Source organism: Lissotriton helveticus, chromosome 1_1 (genome assembly GCF_964261635.1).
Source record: "Lissotriton helveticus chromosome 1_1, aLisHel1.1, whole genome shotgun sequence".
NCBI lineage: Eukaryota > Metazoa > Chordata > Amphibia > Caudata > Salamandridae > Lissotriton > Lissotriton helveticus.
In genome coordinates this window covers 1,836,908,474-1,836,921,608 of record NC_136057.1, presented here as the reverse complement: position 1 = coordinate 1,836,921,608, position 13,135 = coordinate 1,836,908,474, and the positions used below count along the sequence as shown (strand labels likewise).

Below are 13,135 nucleotides of genomic sequence, written 5' to 3'. Positions count from 1 at the left end.
ATACGTCCAGAAGAATTCAACATACAAGCTCAAGGGGGTCAGTGTTTTACCACACAACCACACTGACAGTGCACACTTTCGCCAGGCACAGACACCATCAGTCCTCAGTGCACGCTTTCATCGGGCACAAGCACCACCAGCCATCAGTGCACACTTTCACTGGGCACAAACACCACCAGCCATCAGTGCACTCTTCCACCAGGAACACACCACCAGACGTCAGTGCACGCTTTCACCAGGCACACCCACACCACCAGCCGTCAGTGCACGTTTTCACCAGGCACACATTCACCACCAGCTGTCAGTGCACGCTTTCACCAGGCACACACACACTACCAGCAGTCAGTGCACGCTTTCACCAGGCACACACCACCAGCCGTCTGTGCACACTTTCACCAGGCGCACACACCACCAGCGGTCAGTGCACGCTTCCACCAGGCACACGCACCACCAGCTGGCAGTGCACACACCACCAGCCATCATTGCACAATTTCTACAGGCACACACACCACCAGCCATCAGTGCACACATCAATTGTTAATGCATCCACAAATAACTATTGTAGCAATCGCAGTATGGCGCACTTTACTTTTAAACATATTCATCTAAAGCGCAGCATGCGACCATTGCTACAAATATAAATACACATTTTTTTGGCCTACAATTTATAGACTTTTGTTGCAATTGGTGTTGCAATATTTAGCAATGCCAATAGCTCAAACTTAATTAATGCGAGACCTATTGCATTGTAAATGCTTATTTAACTCATTTCTTTAATTTTTCTAAAGAAATAACTTCAATGCATAAGTATCTGTAAAAAGACTTAGGGCCTGATATAGATCTCGGCGGACGGGTTACTCTGTCACATTGGTGACTTACAACCCGTCTGCCGAAATATAAATCCCATAGGATATAATGGGATTTATATTTTGGCAGACGGGATATCCGTCACCCTTGCTATAGAGTAACCCGTCCACAGAGATCTAAATCCCTCTAAATCTAAAAATAAAGGCTCTAAGTAGCTATATTAGTTGAATGTACACAGACTTTAATACATCAGAAAGTACAGGGAGACATTTTTAAAAACTCACATAAATGTTAATGTGCATATATTAAGGCGTACTCTGTGTTAGGCAAAAAATTTTAGCAAATTTAATAGAGTAATCAGTTGTTTAATACTGAATCATAATGATATAGCAGTGCAGAGGATCAAGACAATAGTATTCAACTCTGACCAAAGCCAACAAATCATTTCTGTAAATTCAACAATGCATAGTTATATTCAGTCAATGTATAAGCCACTCATCCGCAAATTTCCTGTTGTACAGTCTTCGTAACTCAGTAAAAACTTCAATACATGATGATTTTGCGGGCAGATGTGGGATAGTTATCAATATTCTGGTCTCTTGAGGCGTCAGTCAATGAGATCATCCTCAGGACTATGCATCAAAAAACTAAAATGACCGAACCGTGGGAACATAATGAAGTTTATCTATTAATATTAATATAATCCTATTGAGAAGTGCAAACTTTAATTTACACTAAAAGGTGCGAAAACGGGGAATGCAAGTTACGGGGACAATACACCCGACACATTCAGTAGTCAGCAAAATATAAGAGCTAATAGAGCTAATAAATTCACTCTCTGTATTGCCTGGCACCGTCTATGCCTCAATGCGTGCACATATTTACATTTATGTTCGTACAAATGTTGACTAATTGATGACTTTTAGGATGGATTAGTTGTACACTTTTTTCCAATACACTCCTTCAACTTACTCTTTCGGGAGTCCTTGTGTATACTTGTAACTCATTTGACTTGACTTTGACTATACTTGTAACTCCTTCCACATCAGAAACGGTAGTTCCGAGTTTGGAATAAACATAACCTCTTTTTCTCTCAGGAGTGGGGTGAATCTGATACATTCAAAACTTCTTCCTGAAAATAGAAATTATTCGTGAAATTCTCAATTTTTCTTGGGATTACTCAGAATGAAAGGTATTTTCCACATACTTTGTGCTGGTGTAATGGTATTAACTAGGATCCATAAATACCCCACCCCATGCAGGTACATTTGGTACCTGACGTAACGCATCCATGTGCTGAGCAGCCCCTAGGACAAAGGAACGAGAATAATGGCTGAGAGGAAGTGACAATGTCTAAGATTTTTGAGGCACTCAAGGCATTTATGTAGTTGGTTCCACACAAAAGAGCCCAAAATTGTAATACTACTCTTTTGCCTGATTGTTGTGCTGCCACTTCCAGTATTGTGATATATCATTTTTGCTGTGGTATCCACCCCCTCAGGTCTGATAGCTGGAAGGTATGGCGATGCCTGGAAGGAGCAGAGGCGGTTTGCGCTCACCACCTTGAGGAACTTTGGTTTGGGTAAGAAGTCCTTGGAGAAGCGGGTGATTGAGGAGGCGAGATGTCTTTGCTCTGCATTTGAATCGGAAGAAGGTACGTCTCATTTAAGGGGTAGTCCTGTCCTAAGGAAGGGAATGGGTAGAATCTTGTTTTTGGCCCTAATTTAATATTTAGTGGGCAAAGTCAGTCCATGAGGGTTGCGGAGGAGATTACCACTACACTCTTAGAGATGACCATCAGCCCGGCGGTCATCTCTTTACATTGAATGCAACCACCATCTCTAAATGTTTGGTGGATGGCCATCGATTTTGATGGCCAATCCTTTTTTTCTTTTTGTTTGTGTCTCAAAACAAACCCCTAAAGAAGGAGTTTGTTTTATAACCATTTTAAAAACCCAAGATTGCCACACACACCCAGGGTGTATCAATCGTGTTTTTCTGTTCCTCACTGCAGGTTTTCCTGGTGATGACAGACAAGAAAAAAAACACATTACACTGTCCACCTTAAATAGAACGGGCAGTGTAATTTCCTTCCTCCGCAGGCTTCTACTCCGTCGGGCTGTTGATGGAAGTGTTCCCAATGGGGGCTCTGTCAATGGAATACATAAGATCCGTCTGTTTCTTAAATTAGGCAACCGGACCAAGGGTTTGATGGGCAAGGAGTAACCTGCCCACCAAACTCCAAACCGAGCCCTGTCCTATTTTTTAAGTGTATGGCGCAGGAAGTGGATGACCGCAGCTTTTATTTGTGGGCAAAGGAAGATGATCTACATGAATTGTGATAGCACCGGCCTGTAGACAAACACTGAACAAGCAAATAGTTGTATAGTAAACGGTTTTTTTTGTGTTAATTTACATGGAGACCCAAGTAGACAGATGGAGGAGAAGTTGAGGAGTGGGAAGGAAGAAGGCAAGGGTATTTGCTGTAAGAGGAATGGGCTATCGGGGCTATGGCACAGACAGCTTGGGTGAGAGTACAAGACAAGGAAGAAGGACCTGCTGTTGAAATGGACCACTGTCTTGGTGAAAGTGGTGCAAGCTGGTGCAGGAGAGGCACAGGAATCGTGTACGAAGAGAGACACACTCCATTTCAACAGAGATGGGTTGCAAAACGTAGATAAAAGGCAAGGCCCGGGATAGCTCTGCTGTCCAAAATGCAAGACTATGACTTTTGAGTTGCTTCATTACTCGAGACATGCATATCCCTGTTGGTCTCAATTCAGCCCTTCTTTTGTCTGAGGTTGATAAACTGATCACTGTTAGCATTCAGTAATAATAAATAGGACTACTTCAGGTGCTTACAAATACATATCTTAATAGATGTGCTTTATGCATACAAAAGGGGTATTGTCTGGTAAACTCTGTCGTCCTCCCAAACATAAGGTTTAACTAGAGAGTCAATCAGTGTTCTGCATGTGTGGGAATAGTCACTCTAGGGGATTTGTTCAGTATCCCCACCCTGGCATTGAATGCACTAAATGGGTGTGACTCACTGCCCTGAAGTAAATAAAAGCCTGTTGAGAGGTGGAAGCTATGGGTCACCATGGGGTCAGGAATCTGCTTAGAATCTGGCATCATTTACAACTGGCACAGAATGGAAAGTCAACACAATTTATAAACAACCCAGCAGGAGTTATTATTCCAGAAATGTAAGAACGGAAGATTAGTCATAGACTGCAAACAAGCTGGGCAACTGCATACAAGGCACGCCCTGTTCCCTAAGTGCTGTGTGGATTCCCACAATGGTTGGACTTATTAATGTACACAGGTTAGGTCCTTTGGTTGAATGAGAAGTGACAAGGAGACAAGGTCACAGTATATGTTCAGCTGAAAGTAGATTTGGGCAAAATTTTGTTTGGTACTGTAGAAAAACTGCCAGGATGATCAAGTGAGAAAAATCAAAGAGTGTTGACAAAGGGGTGAGCGATCACACAATCAGGGGAGTGGGTAAATGGGAAAATTAGGTGAGTCAGTGAAATGACAGCAACTACTCTGCACCCATCTGGTTCCGTGCTGACAGCAGGGAGAAACTGGAGCAATATTGCTTGTTTTTTCACATTGTGGGTACCAGCTGCCATGCAGGAATGTTCACTGCTGGTTGATTTATAATGGGAAGTCAACTGGTCTCTGTTCCCCTGTGATAACGAGGGTACCTGGGGATACATTACTGTGTCACACTGCTCTTGCTAGGCCTTTGACCAATACAGCAGGAGCTCAAGTGTTTCCCACTCTTGTCAGTTGAGAGAGAGAGAGAGAGAGAGAGAGAGAATATATTCAATAAAAGTTCACATTTAGGGGCCCATTAGCATGGTGGGCGGATCACCACCGCGCGACCAATGGTGGCAATCTGCCCGCCAAATCACCCCACCGGATGGACTTTTACCCCCCCCCCCACATTAGCATGGCGGGAGTACCGCGGCAGACGGAAAGACCGTCCACCGCTTTTCCGCCGGTAGGCAATTGTCTACCGGGCGAAAAAGGCCTATAATAGTGTGGCAGTGCCTTGCAGGCACCCCCATCCATATTATGATGTGGGCGGTGTTATGCCTTTCCATGGGTGACACTCTGCCATGGAAAGGCATGTGGGAATTGCTTTGGGGCCCGTTGCGGGACCCCCCGGGGGCTGGGGGGATTAGGATTGCACTTGGGGGTTTACCACCCCCTACATTGGCATCCACAAGGTGGCAGGCACCTCGCTGTGCCTGTCACGCTGTGCATGCCGGTGCACAGTCTAAATATTGATTCCAAAATGTCGACCTACAGTAATATCGAGTTGGAAATATCTAAGGTGAAGAATATCGAGGTCAAGAATATCGTTAGATAGAATATCGACCCTAAGGTAAGTAATATCGAATTTTTTTACATCAATCTAAGTAATATCGAAGTTAGTAATATCGATATCAAATATATCGATGTTACTAATTTCGATGTTACTAATATCGATATTTGTTTATTGTTATGTATTTTATATGTATGTGTTATTTGTTTTTTGTGAAGTATTTTATTTATTTTAAATGATATGTGTACTATTTTTTATATATTAATAATGTTATTTTCAAGTTAATTTTATGTTTTAGTACTGGAGCGGGTTGTGGGTTTATAGGGGAATAGGCTGGGAAGTAATTTAAATATAGTGAATTAATTATTAATTTTTAGTAAATGTAAATTAATTTTAATTAATTTTTGCGTTTAAGTTCTGTAGCGGGTTGTGGGTTTATAGGGGAATTGGGTGGGAAGTAATTTAATTATAATTAAGTAATGATTTTTTTTATTGGTATTGATAATTATTTTATTTTTTATTAATTATTAATGGGTAATTAATTATTTTAATTGGTAATCAATTGATTTAATTGGTAATTAATGTTTGTAATTGGTAATTACATTTTTTAATTGGAAATTAATTTCTTAATTGGTAATTACTTTTTAAATTGGTAATTCAGATTTTTAATTGGTAATTACTTTTTATTAATTGGAAATTATTTTTTATTCATTGGTAATTATTGTTTCATTAAAAAAACTTTTGATTTAAAAATAAATGTATTGTTTACTATATTTTAATTGCTAATCAATTTTTAATTATTAATATATTTTGTGTTTTGAAAAAGATTTTTAGTGTTCAATATTTATTATTTGGTAACTAATATTTATTCATTAATATTTTTTTGTATTTATTGTTAATTAATTATTCAATTGTAATTATGTTTTTAATAATTATTAATGGATATTTGCAAATGATGTAGAGATATTTAAAAATCAAATTATAAATTATTTTATTTACAACAATTATTTATAAGAATGTTATATTTAACTTCTACGCTATCCAACACTTTCCCTACTGTTGCACTCTTTGGAGTTGGAATAGTAATTTTTACCCCTAGGCTATCCAACGCTTTCCCTACTGTTGCACTCTCCGGAGTTAGAATAGTAATTTTTACCCCTACGCTATCCAACGCTTTACCTACTGTTGCACTCTCTGGAGTGGGAATAGTAATTTTTACCCCTACGCTATCCAACGCTTTCCCTACTGTTGCACTTTTCGGAGTTGGAATATTAATTTTTACCGCTACGCTATCCAACGCTTTCCCTACTGTTGCACTCTCTGGAGTTGGAATAGTAATATTTACCCCTACGCTATCCAACGCTTTCCCTACTGTACTCTCTGGAGTTGGAATAGTAATTTTTACCTCTACGCTATCCAATGGTTTCTCTACTGTTGCTCTCTCTGGAGTGGGAATGGTAATTTTAAGTTCTATGCTATACAATGTTTTTATTACTGTATTTGTTAAAGTTATGGATTTTGAATAGTATTTTTATTTATTTAGCTATTTAATATTTTTTGTATAATTTTAGATAATGTAGCATATAAGTAATTTAAAAAATATTAAAAGTACATTTAGTTTTTTTAATTTATTAAACAATTTACTTTTTATTTATGTTTTTGTTTTATGTTTGTAAATGTATTTGTAATTCATAATATTTGTTATTAATTTAATACATTATTAAAACAATTATTAAAACTTATTGTTAAGTAAGTATATATTGTATATTGTCTGTATATTTTTAATTAATGTATTATTATTATATATGTATTATTTATTAATTTTAAACATTATTAGATATTTTTAACTATGTTTATTTTATTTATTAGTGCCTTTTACTTTATTTTACATTTATATTTTTACAGAAAAAAACAATATTTTTAACATCGATATTTTTAACATCTATATTTTTATTTCGATATTTTTGTACTTACCGTGTTGTAGATTGGATGTCGATATTCTTGCCTTTCATATTTCAGCATTGCTATTTCTGTAGGTCGATATTTTCTAGGTCGATATTTTGTCAGTGATTCGTGCATGCCAATGCACAACATGCATATTTGACATTGTGGCGGGTGCTGTACAAAGCACCGCCCGCCAGAATGTTAAATATGCGGAATGCGGGACCGCCGCACCACTGGCGGCCGGTCCCAGCACCGCTAGGGTGGCGGGCGGACTGAAGTCCGCCCGCCATCCTAATGGAATATGATCAAGTTTTGAACAGGTGTAATTTTAGTGGAATTTAATTTTGTACGAAATTAAGACTGTAATTAATTTCTTCTGTTGAACAATATTTTATTGTATATTTGATTTTGTGTGTTTTATCATCAATTGCAATGTAAATACGTTTGATTGATTGAATATGTAATGACTCCTTGTCGCTCCTTATCCTACAGCATCTGTGCTATACCTTTTTGAAGTTATTACCCTCTAATAGAAAGAGAACTATGTTACTGGATCATTTCCTGCACCACATGCATATGGCTGAATCCTCGGCACAGGTGATCACACTACCCAACATGCTTGCGGTGTGATGTTGCTCACATATTTATTTTGCCTCCACTGCACCATCATGCAATTGCATAAAATATGAGGCTCTCAAATTTGAATGTACTCATCCAGAAAAAACCTCACTCCAGAACTGGGGACAAACACCAGGGAGTTCTCCCAAGATCACTGTCATTTTCTGACGGTCTCTCATGTTACTAGAACGCATGTATGTTATTTGTTTCAAGGTGGTCAATGATCAAGATGTGTCAATCTCTTCTTTGCTTCTCTCTCTCCAGGTGAACTTTGATCTAGACTTGCTTTATCCCTCTTTTGTCTCCTTGTCTTCCCATTGTCTCTAAACTAGAGCCTGCTAGTCTTTGTTACTTGTTTCTCCAAATCGGCTCTGATCTGCACTATTCTGATCTCAACATGGTTTCTTCATCCCCAGGTTGCCTTTGCTCTAGACCTCTTTTATTTTGCATTCTCTACCTTCTGTAGTCTCTGATCTGCAGCTTTCTAGTCTCATTCTCTTATCTAGAACCTTTGCTCCCAACATCCAGGTTGCCCGTTTGACCCACATCATTTTATAAACAACGCTTCAAGTAACGTGATCTGCTCAATCACTTTTGGGGATCGCTTTGAGTACAATGATAAGATGTTCCACAGGCTACTGGACCTGTTAAAGCAACACATGGATGGAGCAACTGGTTTCCTCCCTCAGGTACTGTGATATAGGAAGTGAAATGAATCATTGGTTGTGACTGCACTGAGTCAAAATAACGTACCTCTTAATACGCCCCATATATTTTTACATTAATCTTGTATTGATTTGTCTCAGAAATATAATGCACTGTTATTCAATTGTGTAAATTGCAGTGTAAACCATGTGTGAGTGAGCCTGAAAACGTGGGGGCATATATACAAGGAAATGGCAGAGCGCAACGCGGTGGCAAATTTTGCAGCTCTGTATGTTTGTATGTATGTATGTATACTTGTAAAGCACACTTTCAGGCATCCTGGCGCTGTATACCGCTGTGGAACCCTTCATGGCTTTCCCTGTGAGATGACACCTACTGGGCACCCCCAAGGTGAGGCCAGGCATCCTAGCGCTTTCGGGGCCGTTGTGGAGATTAAGCAAGCTATTGCCCAGAGTTGCAGAGTGGGGCCCATGATTAGAGTAGGCACCTAGGCGAGAATTATCGAGTCCGTGGACATTGAGCCCCAGACCCTGCCGCGTCGGGAATTGAACCCTGGTCCCGGGCCAGACCTCTGCCTCAGGCTTTGCCGCTCTAATCGGTGAGCCACACTTCTCCTCTGCACTCCACAATTTCCAAAATGCAAGGATGCACTGTATTTACAGCAATATGGTGCACCCCAGTGTTTTCCGAAGAGACAGTGCTATAAGTAGCTGCATGTGCCAACACAGACACCCTTGCACCGCAGTACAAGGGTGCTTGCTTTGCAGGGATAATTAATAAACAATCAATTATGGCGATTTGTTACTTCTATGTGTGCTGCATTCTACAGCTCACATAGAAGCAGTAAATCGTCATATTCAATCATTGTTTATGTGCAGGAAGGGACACCTTCCTACACATAAACAATCATTAATGGTGTTTTGCTCTTTCAATGTGTGCTGCATAATTGCGCCATTCTAACCCCTTCTATTTCATGGTATTCGTTTTTGGCTCAGATTTATAGATCCTTGTAAATCTGGGACAGCGTCAAAAAAACAATGGGTTTTGCGATGGAATGCCCACTGCAACACCCATTGTATGCCCCATTCATGCAGATACCTGCGCGAAAGGGTACCATATTTGCAAAGCGCAATTAAGCTAGAAAAAGTGGCTAAGCGCCTCCTTGTACATATGGTGCAGAGGAGTGTCAGTAAAAGTGACATTCCAGTGTCGCAATGCCCTTGTTAATATGTCCTTGGAAATCTTTGTGGCGATGCTCCAGTTCGTGTCACGCTGGGTGGGTGGATCGTATTCCTCCCTGCTTTCCAGGACTTGTGCTTGCCTACATTTAGACTAGGGCGACTAAGGCTGTCTAGGGTCTGATGCCAACCACTCCTGCCTTCTTTATTCTAAGCCAACAAACAAAAAGCCCTGGTAATATCACACATACCTAATCATATTCAGCACATATTTCCTGTCCCTCATTTCACTATTACGATGAGGGCAAGCTGTAGTGCATAGATACAGAATATCCCCATGTGTGTGTCACTGTATAAAACCCAGAAACAAGTGTACCAGTAGAACACCCAGATAGGAAAGCAAGGGGCGGGCCTCATGTAAGTAACCACCAATGAGCAGTTGCCACATTCTAGTCAATTTGCTCACATAGCATCATCGGCACCTATCCTCTGAGACGGAAGGAGCCAACACCCAAACAAGTTCAAGAAGAATGTTGTGCATGTGTATGTATTGTTTTTCTTATAATGTTTTTTTATACAACAGGTCTCTATAAACCCCCTTATCTAGGCCCCTGGCACAGGACACACCATGAACCCTACATAACATTTCACCCAGGCTGCAATCCTGGTCCTTAATTCTACAGCGGGGGGCCAGGGAGACCCATGGACCCCCGCTAGGTCTTAGAAGAGAGAGTATTAGGTAATTATTTAAGCAGTGTCAGTAGGTAAAGAAAGTTGACAGATGCTTTGTTTATCAGACTCAGGTGGTCTTAGTGGCATCATTGTTCCAGTAGGACTCTTATAGACAGGAGCACAATGTTGATTGGACGCAGGTATCTTTGCCCTGACCTAATCACTGGATATATCATGATTACTGTTTTGTAGCCTGTAAAGCATTAACATGCAGATTTTATTACTATTATGTGGTTAGGCAAATCAGTGCCGGTTTTATATTTTATGTATTTACGCTTCTCCAGTGCTCAGTGTTCAGCATGTGCTGGGCCACCTAAGTAAGTATCTTCATGCATGTCCTATATTGTATAACTGGACCTAGGCACCATGTTTATCAAGTTAAAATTGTGGTTTGGGCCCCTGGAATAGCTGAGCAGGTGCTCACTGAGAGGGGCTTACACATCCCAGGCAGTTTCAAGATGTATTATTGTTCATTGCCCCTAAAGCATTTACTCAGGTTATATTTTCTTTGTTTTATTTTCATATTGTCTTGCAGCTAATAAATGTACTTCCATGCATAGCGAATATACCAGGAGTTCAGCAGAAAGTGGTGGGGCCCTATCTCCAATTAAAGAGCTACATAAAGGAGGTGGCAAGGGAGCATAAGGAGACCTGGGATCAGGCGGTGACTCGCGACTTTGTGGACGCTTACCTGTCGGAGATTGAAAAGGTTTGGATGTGAACAAACTATCTTCAAATATGTGTCCTGCGCTAAGGCTATGTAACTTGGATTGATTGAAAAACCCAACTCCACACACAATGAAGGTGTGAAGCAAGTGCTTAATTTGGAAAGGTGGTTGCTGGTGGCCGGGGTGTACTGCAAGCCCCTGCGGCACAGGAGGGTGCTCAAACTTTCAGGGCCACCCCCAGCCCTTCAGGAGTCCACCCATTTCACCAAAGGCCAATGATTATATGTGAGTAATGGGATATTAAAGGGCCCCTCTTAACGTTGTGCACAGTGTGGACATCATTTTGCTCTATGCAAATTGGGGGGGGGGGGGGGGTTCACAAGTATTCATTTGTGGGGACTAGCACTTATTTTTCCTTATCAGACATTTACAGCGACCAAGAGAGGGAAAAACAAACAAAGTAAAACGGCGAAGGAAGAGAAAGAAAGAAAACCTGTTACAAAGGGGGACACCAGAAAGCTGCAAGAGTGAGATAAAGGGGAACGCAGGGTCTGGTAGTGGATTAAAGAGGCATGAGGTGGAATAAAGACTATGCAGCCTTGGTATTCGGTGCACCAACATTTAATCGCACTGACTGCGGGCTTCTGAGCAGAACTTTGGGCACCGGCACTCATTCTTTTACAAATCAGGCACTGTGTGAAACGTGTTAGGTAGAAGTCAGTGCTGGCCGCAGGTGTTGAGGATGTTCCCTCTCAGAAATGTTGGGCCAGAAATAAAGAAATATACATAGTAGCCTTCCGTTTAGAATGAAATAATCAGTGAAAGCATGTAGCAGTGGCGAGCCAACAAATTAACAGGAAGAGCTGAGCAGAGCTGAGTCAAAAGTCTGACTCAGATCTGAGATCTAGTGCACAAGCCAAGCCCCTAAAGTAAGTATTATATAAATTAAACAACAAACCACGTGAAATATGATAACGTCTCTTCAAAGTTCAAAAAGGTGTATTTCTTAACATGTGGGAGCTTTGACATTAATAGGGCCGTTGTAGCACTGCACTGAGAAGTACTTGTTAAAGGTGATCATTTTGTACAAATGGTAATGGAACTCACCTATTTGAAAGGGGTTTCATACGTGATAATGAAGAAAAAATGTTATGGTAAAAAAATATATTTGCCTAAGATCACATAATTTAAGCAGGGAAGCCATGATTTATCTAGCTTTTCTGGTTTCACTCTGTACAAATCAGCCAGTAAATGGGGTCTATGCAGGGCCGGACTGGCTACTAGGCGTTTTGGAATGCTGCTGAGCTGGGGGCTGATTTAGTTGATGGGGACCTGCGTGTACTGAACGAAATTCATTTTGCTTTAAATATTTCGAAGCACATGCAGGTCTCCATAAATTAAATCACCCCCCACCGCAGTGAAATCATCCCCCAGCTCTGCAGCATTCCAAAACGCACGGTAGTCAGTCCGGCCCTGGGTGTATGTGTCTTTCCTTATGTTAAGCTAGACCCTGAGGGTCCCCACTAAGAAGTGCATCAATTTCTCTAGTTATTCCTCATTTTAGGCCTCATATTTGGCAAGAGATGTCAGCTGCTTTATGCAGCAGGTGTTCATAGGGGAAAATGTCCGAGCCCTGTGGGATTGATGCATTAGTATTGTTATAAAAAAGCCTTGTATTTCCAAACTACAATGCCCAAAGGCAAGTTTGAGAAGCTCGCAATGGAGTGGGACGCAATCTTCATACAAGGGTGGTGCATTGGGACTAAGAAGACCTTAACTCATGTAGCTGGTTTTGCACAGTGCCTGCACATTTTACTGCGGCAAGTAAATTGACAACGCTTTTGTTGCTTGTGGCTCATGAGTTCCCTCGCAAAACCTTACTAAATAACCGTCCATAAAGTACTATTTGATTGAAGTGGTCAGCGTGTTAAATCTGTTTGCTATGTTCCACGAAGCTGATGAACTTCATATGCAAAGTGCATCTTATGATACATGCAGTGGAGGCTGCCTTGGAACGGGGTTGGAGGGGCAGGTAGATACAAATAAAATACCTGTGAACGCAGCCGCCTCTCCTCCGTCCTCAGTTTCTGCACTGACAGCACAGAACGGAAACCGCCAGGCTCCCAGACTCTCCCAGCCAATCACAACGCTGCATGACAGCAGCATCATGATTGGTTTGAACG

General features: G+C 40.9%; 1 protein-coding gene across 1 annotated transcript in view; it reads left to right on the top strand.

The window, feature by feature from the left end:
* The window catches only part of LOC144753583 (cytochrome P450 2D15-like), a 133,587-nt gene that overhangs the window by 60,830 nt on the left and 59,622 nt on the right, over positions 1-13,135 (top strand). Inside the window, exons 3-5 of the mRNA XM_078641226.1 lie at positions 2,309-2,461; positions 8,237-8,397; positions 10,820-10,993. Coding sequence (XP_078497352.1) covers positions 2,309-2,461; positions 8,237-8,397; positions 10,820-10,993 — 488 coding nt within the window. The remainder of the gene's footprint in view (positions 1-2,308; positions 2,462-8,236; positions 8,398-10,819; positions 10,994-13,135) is intronic.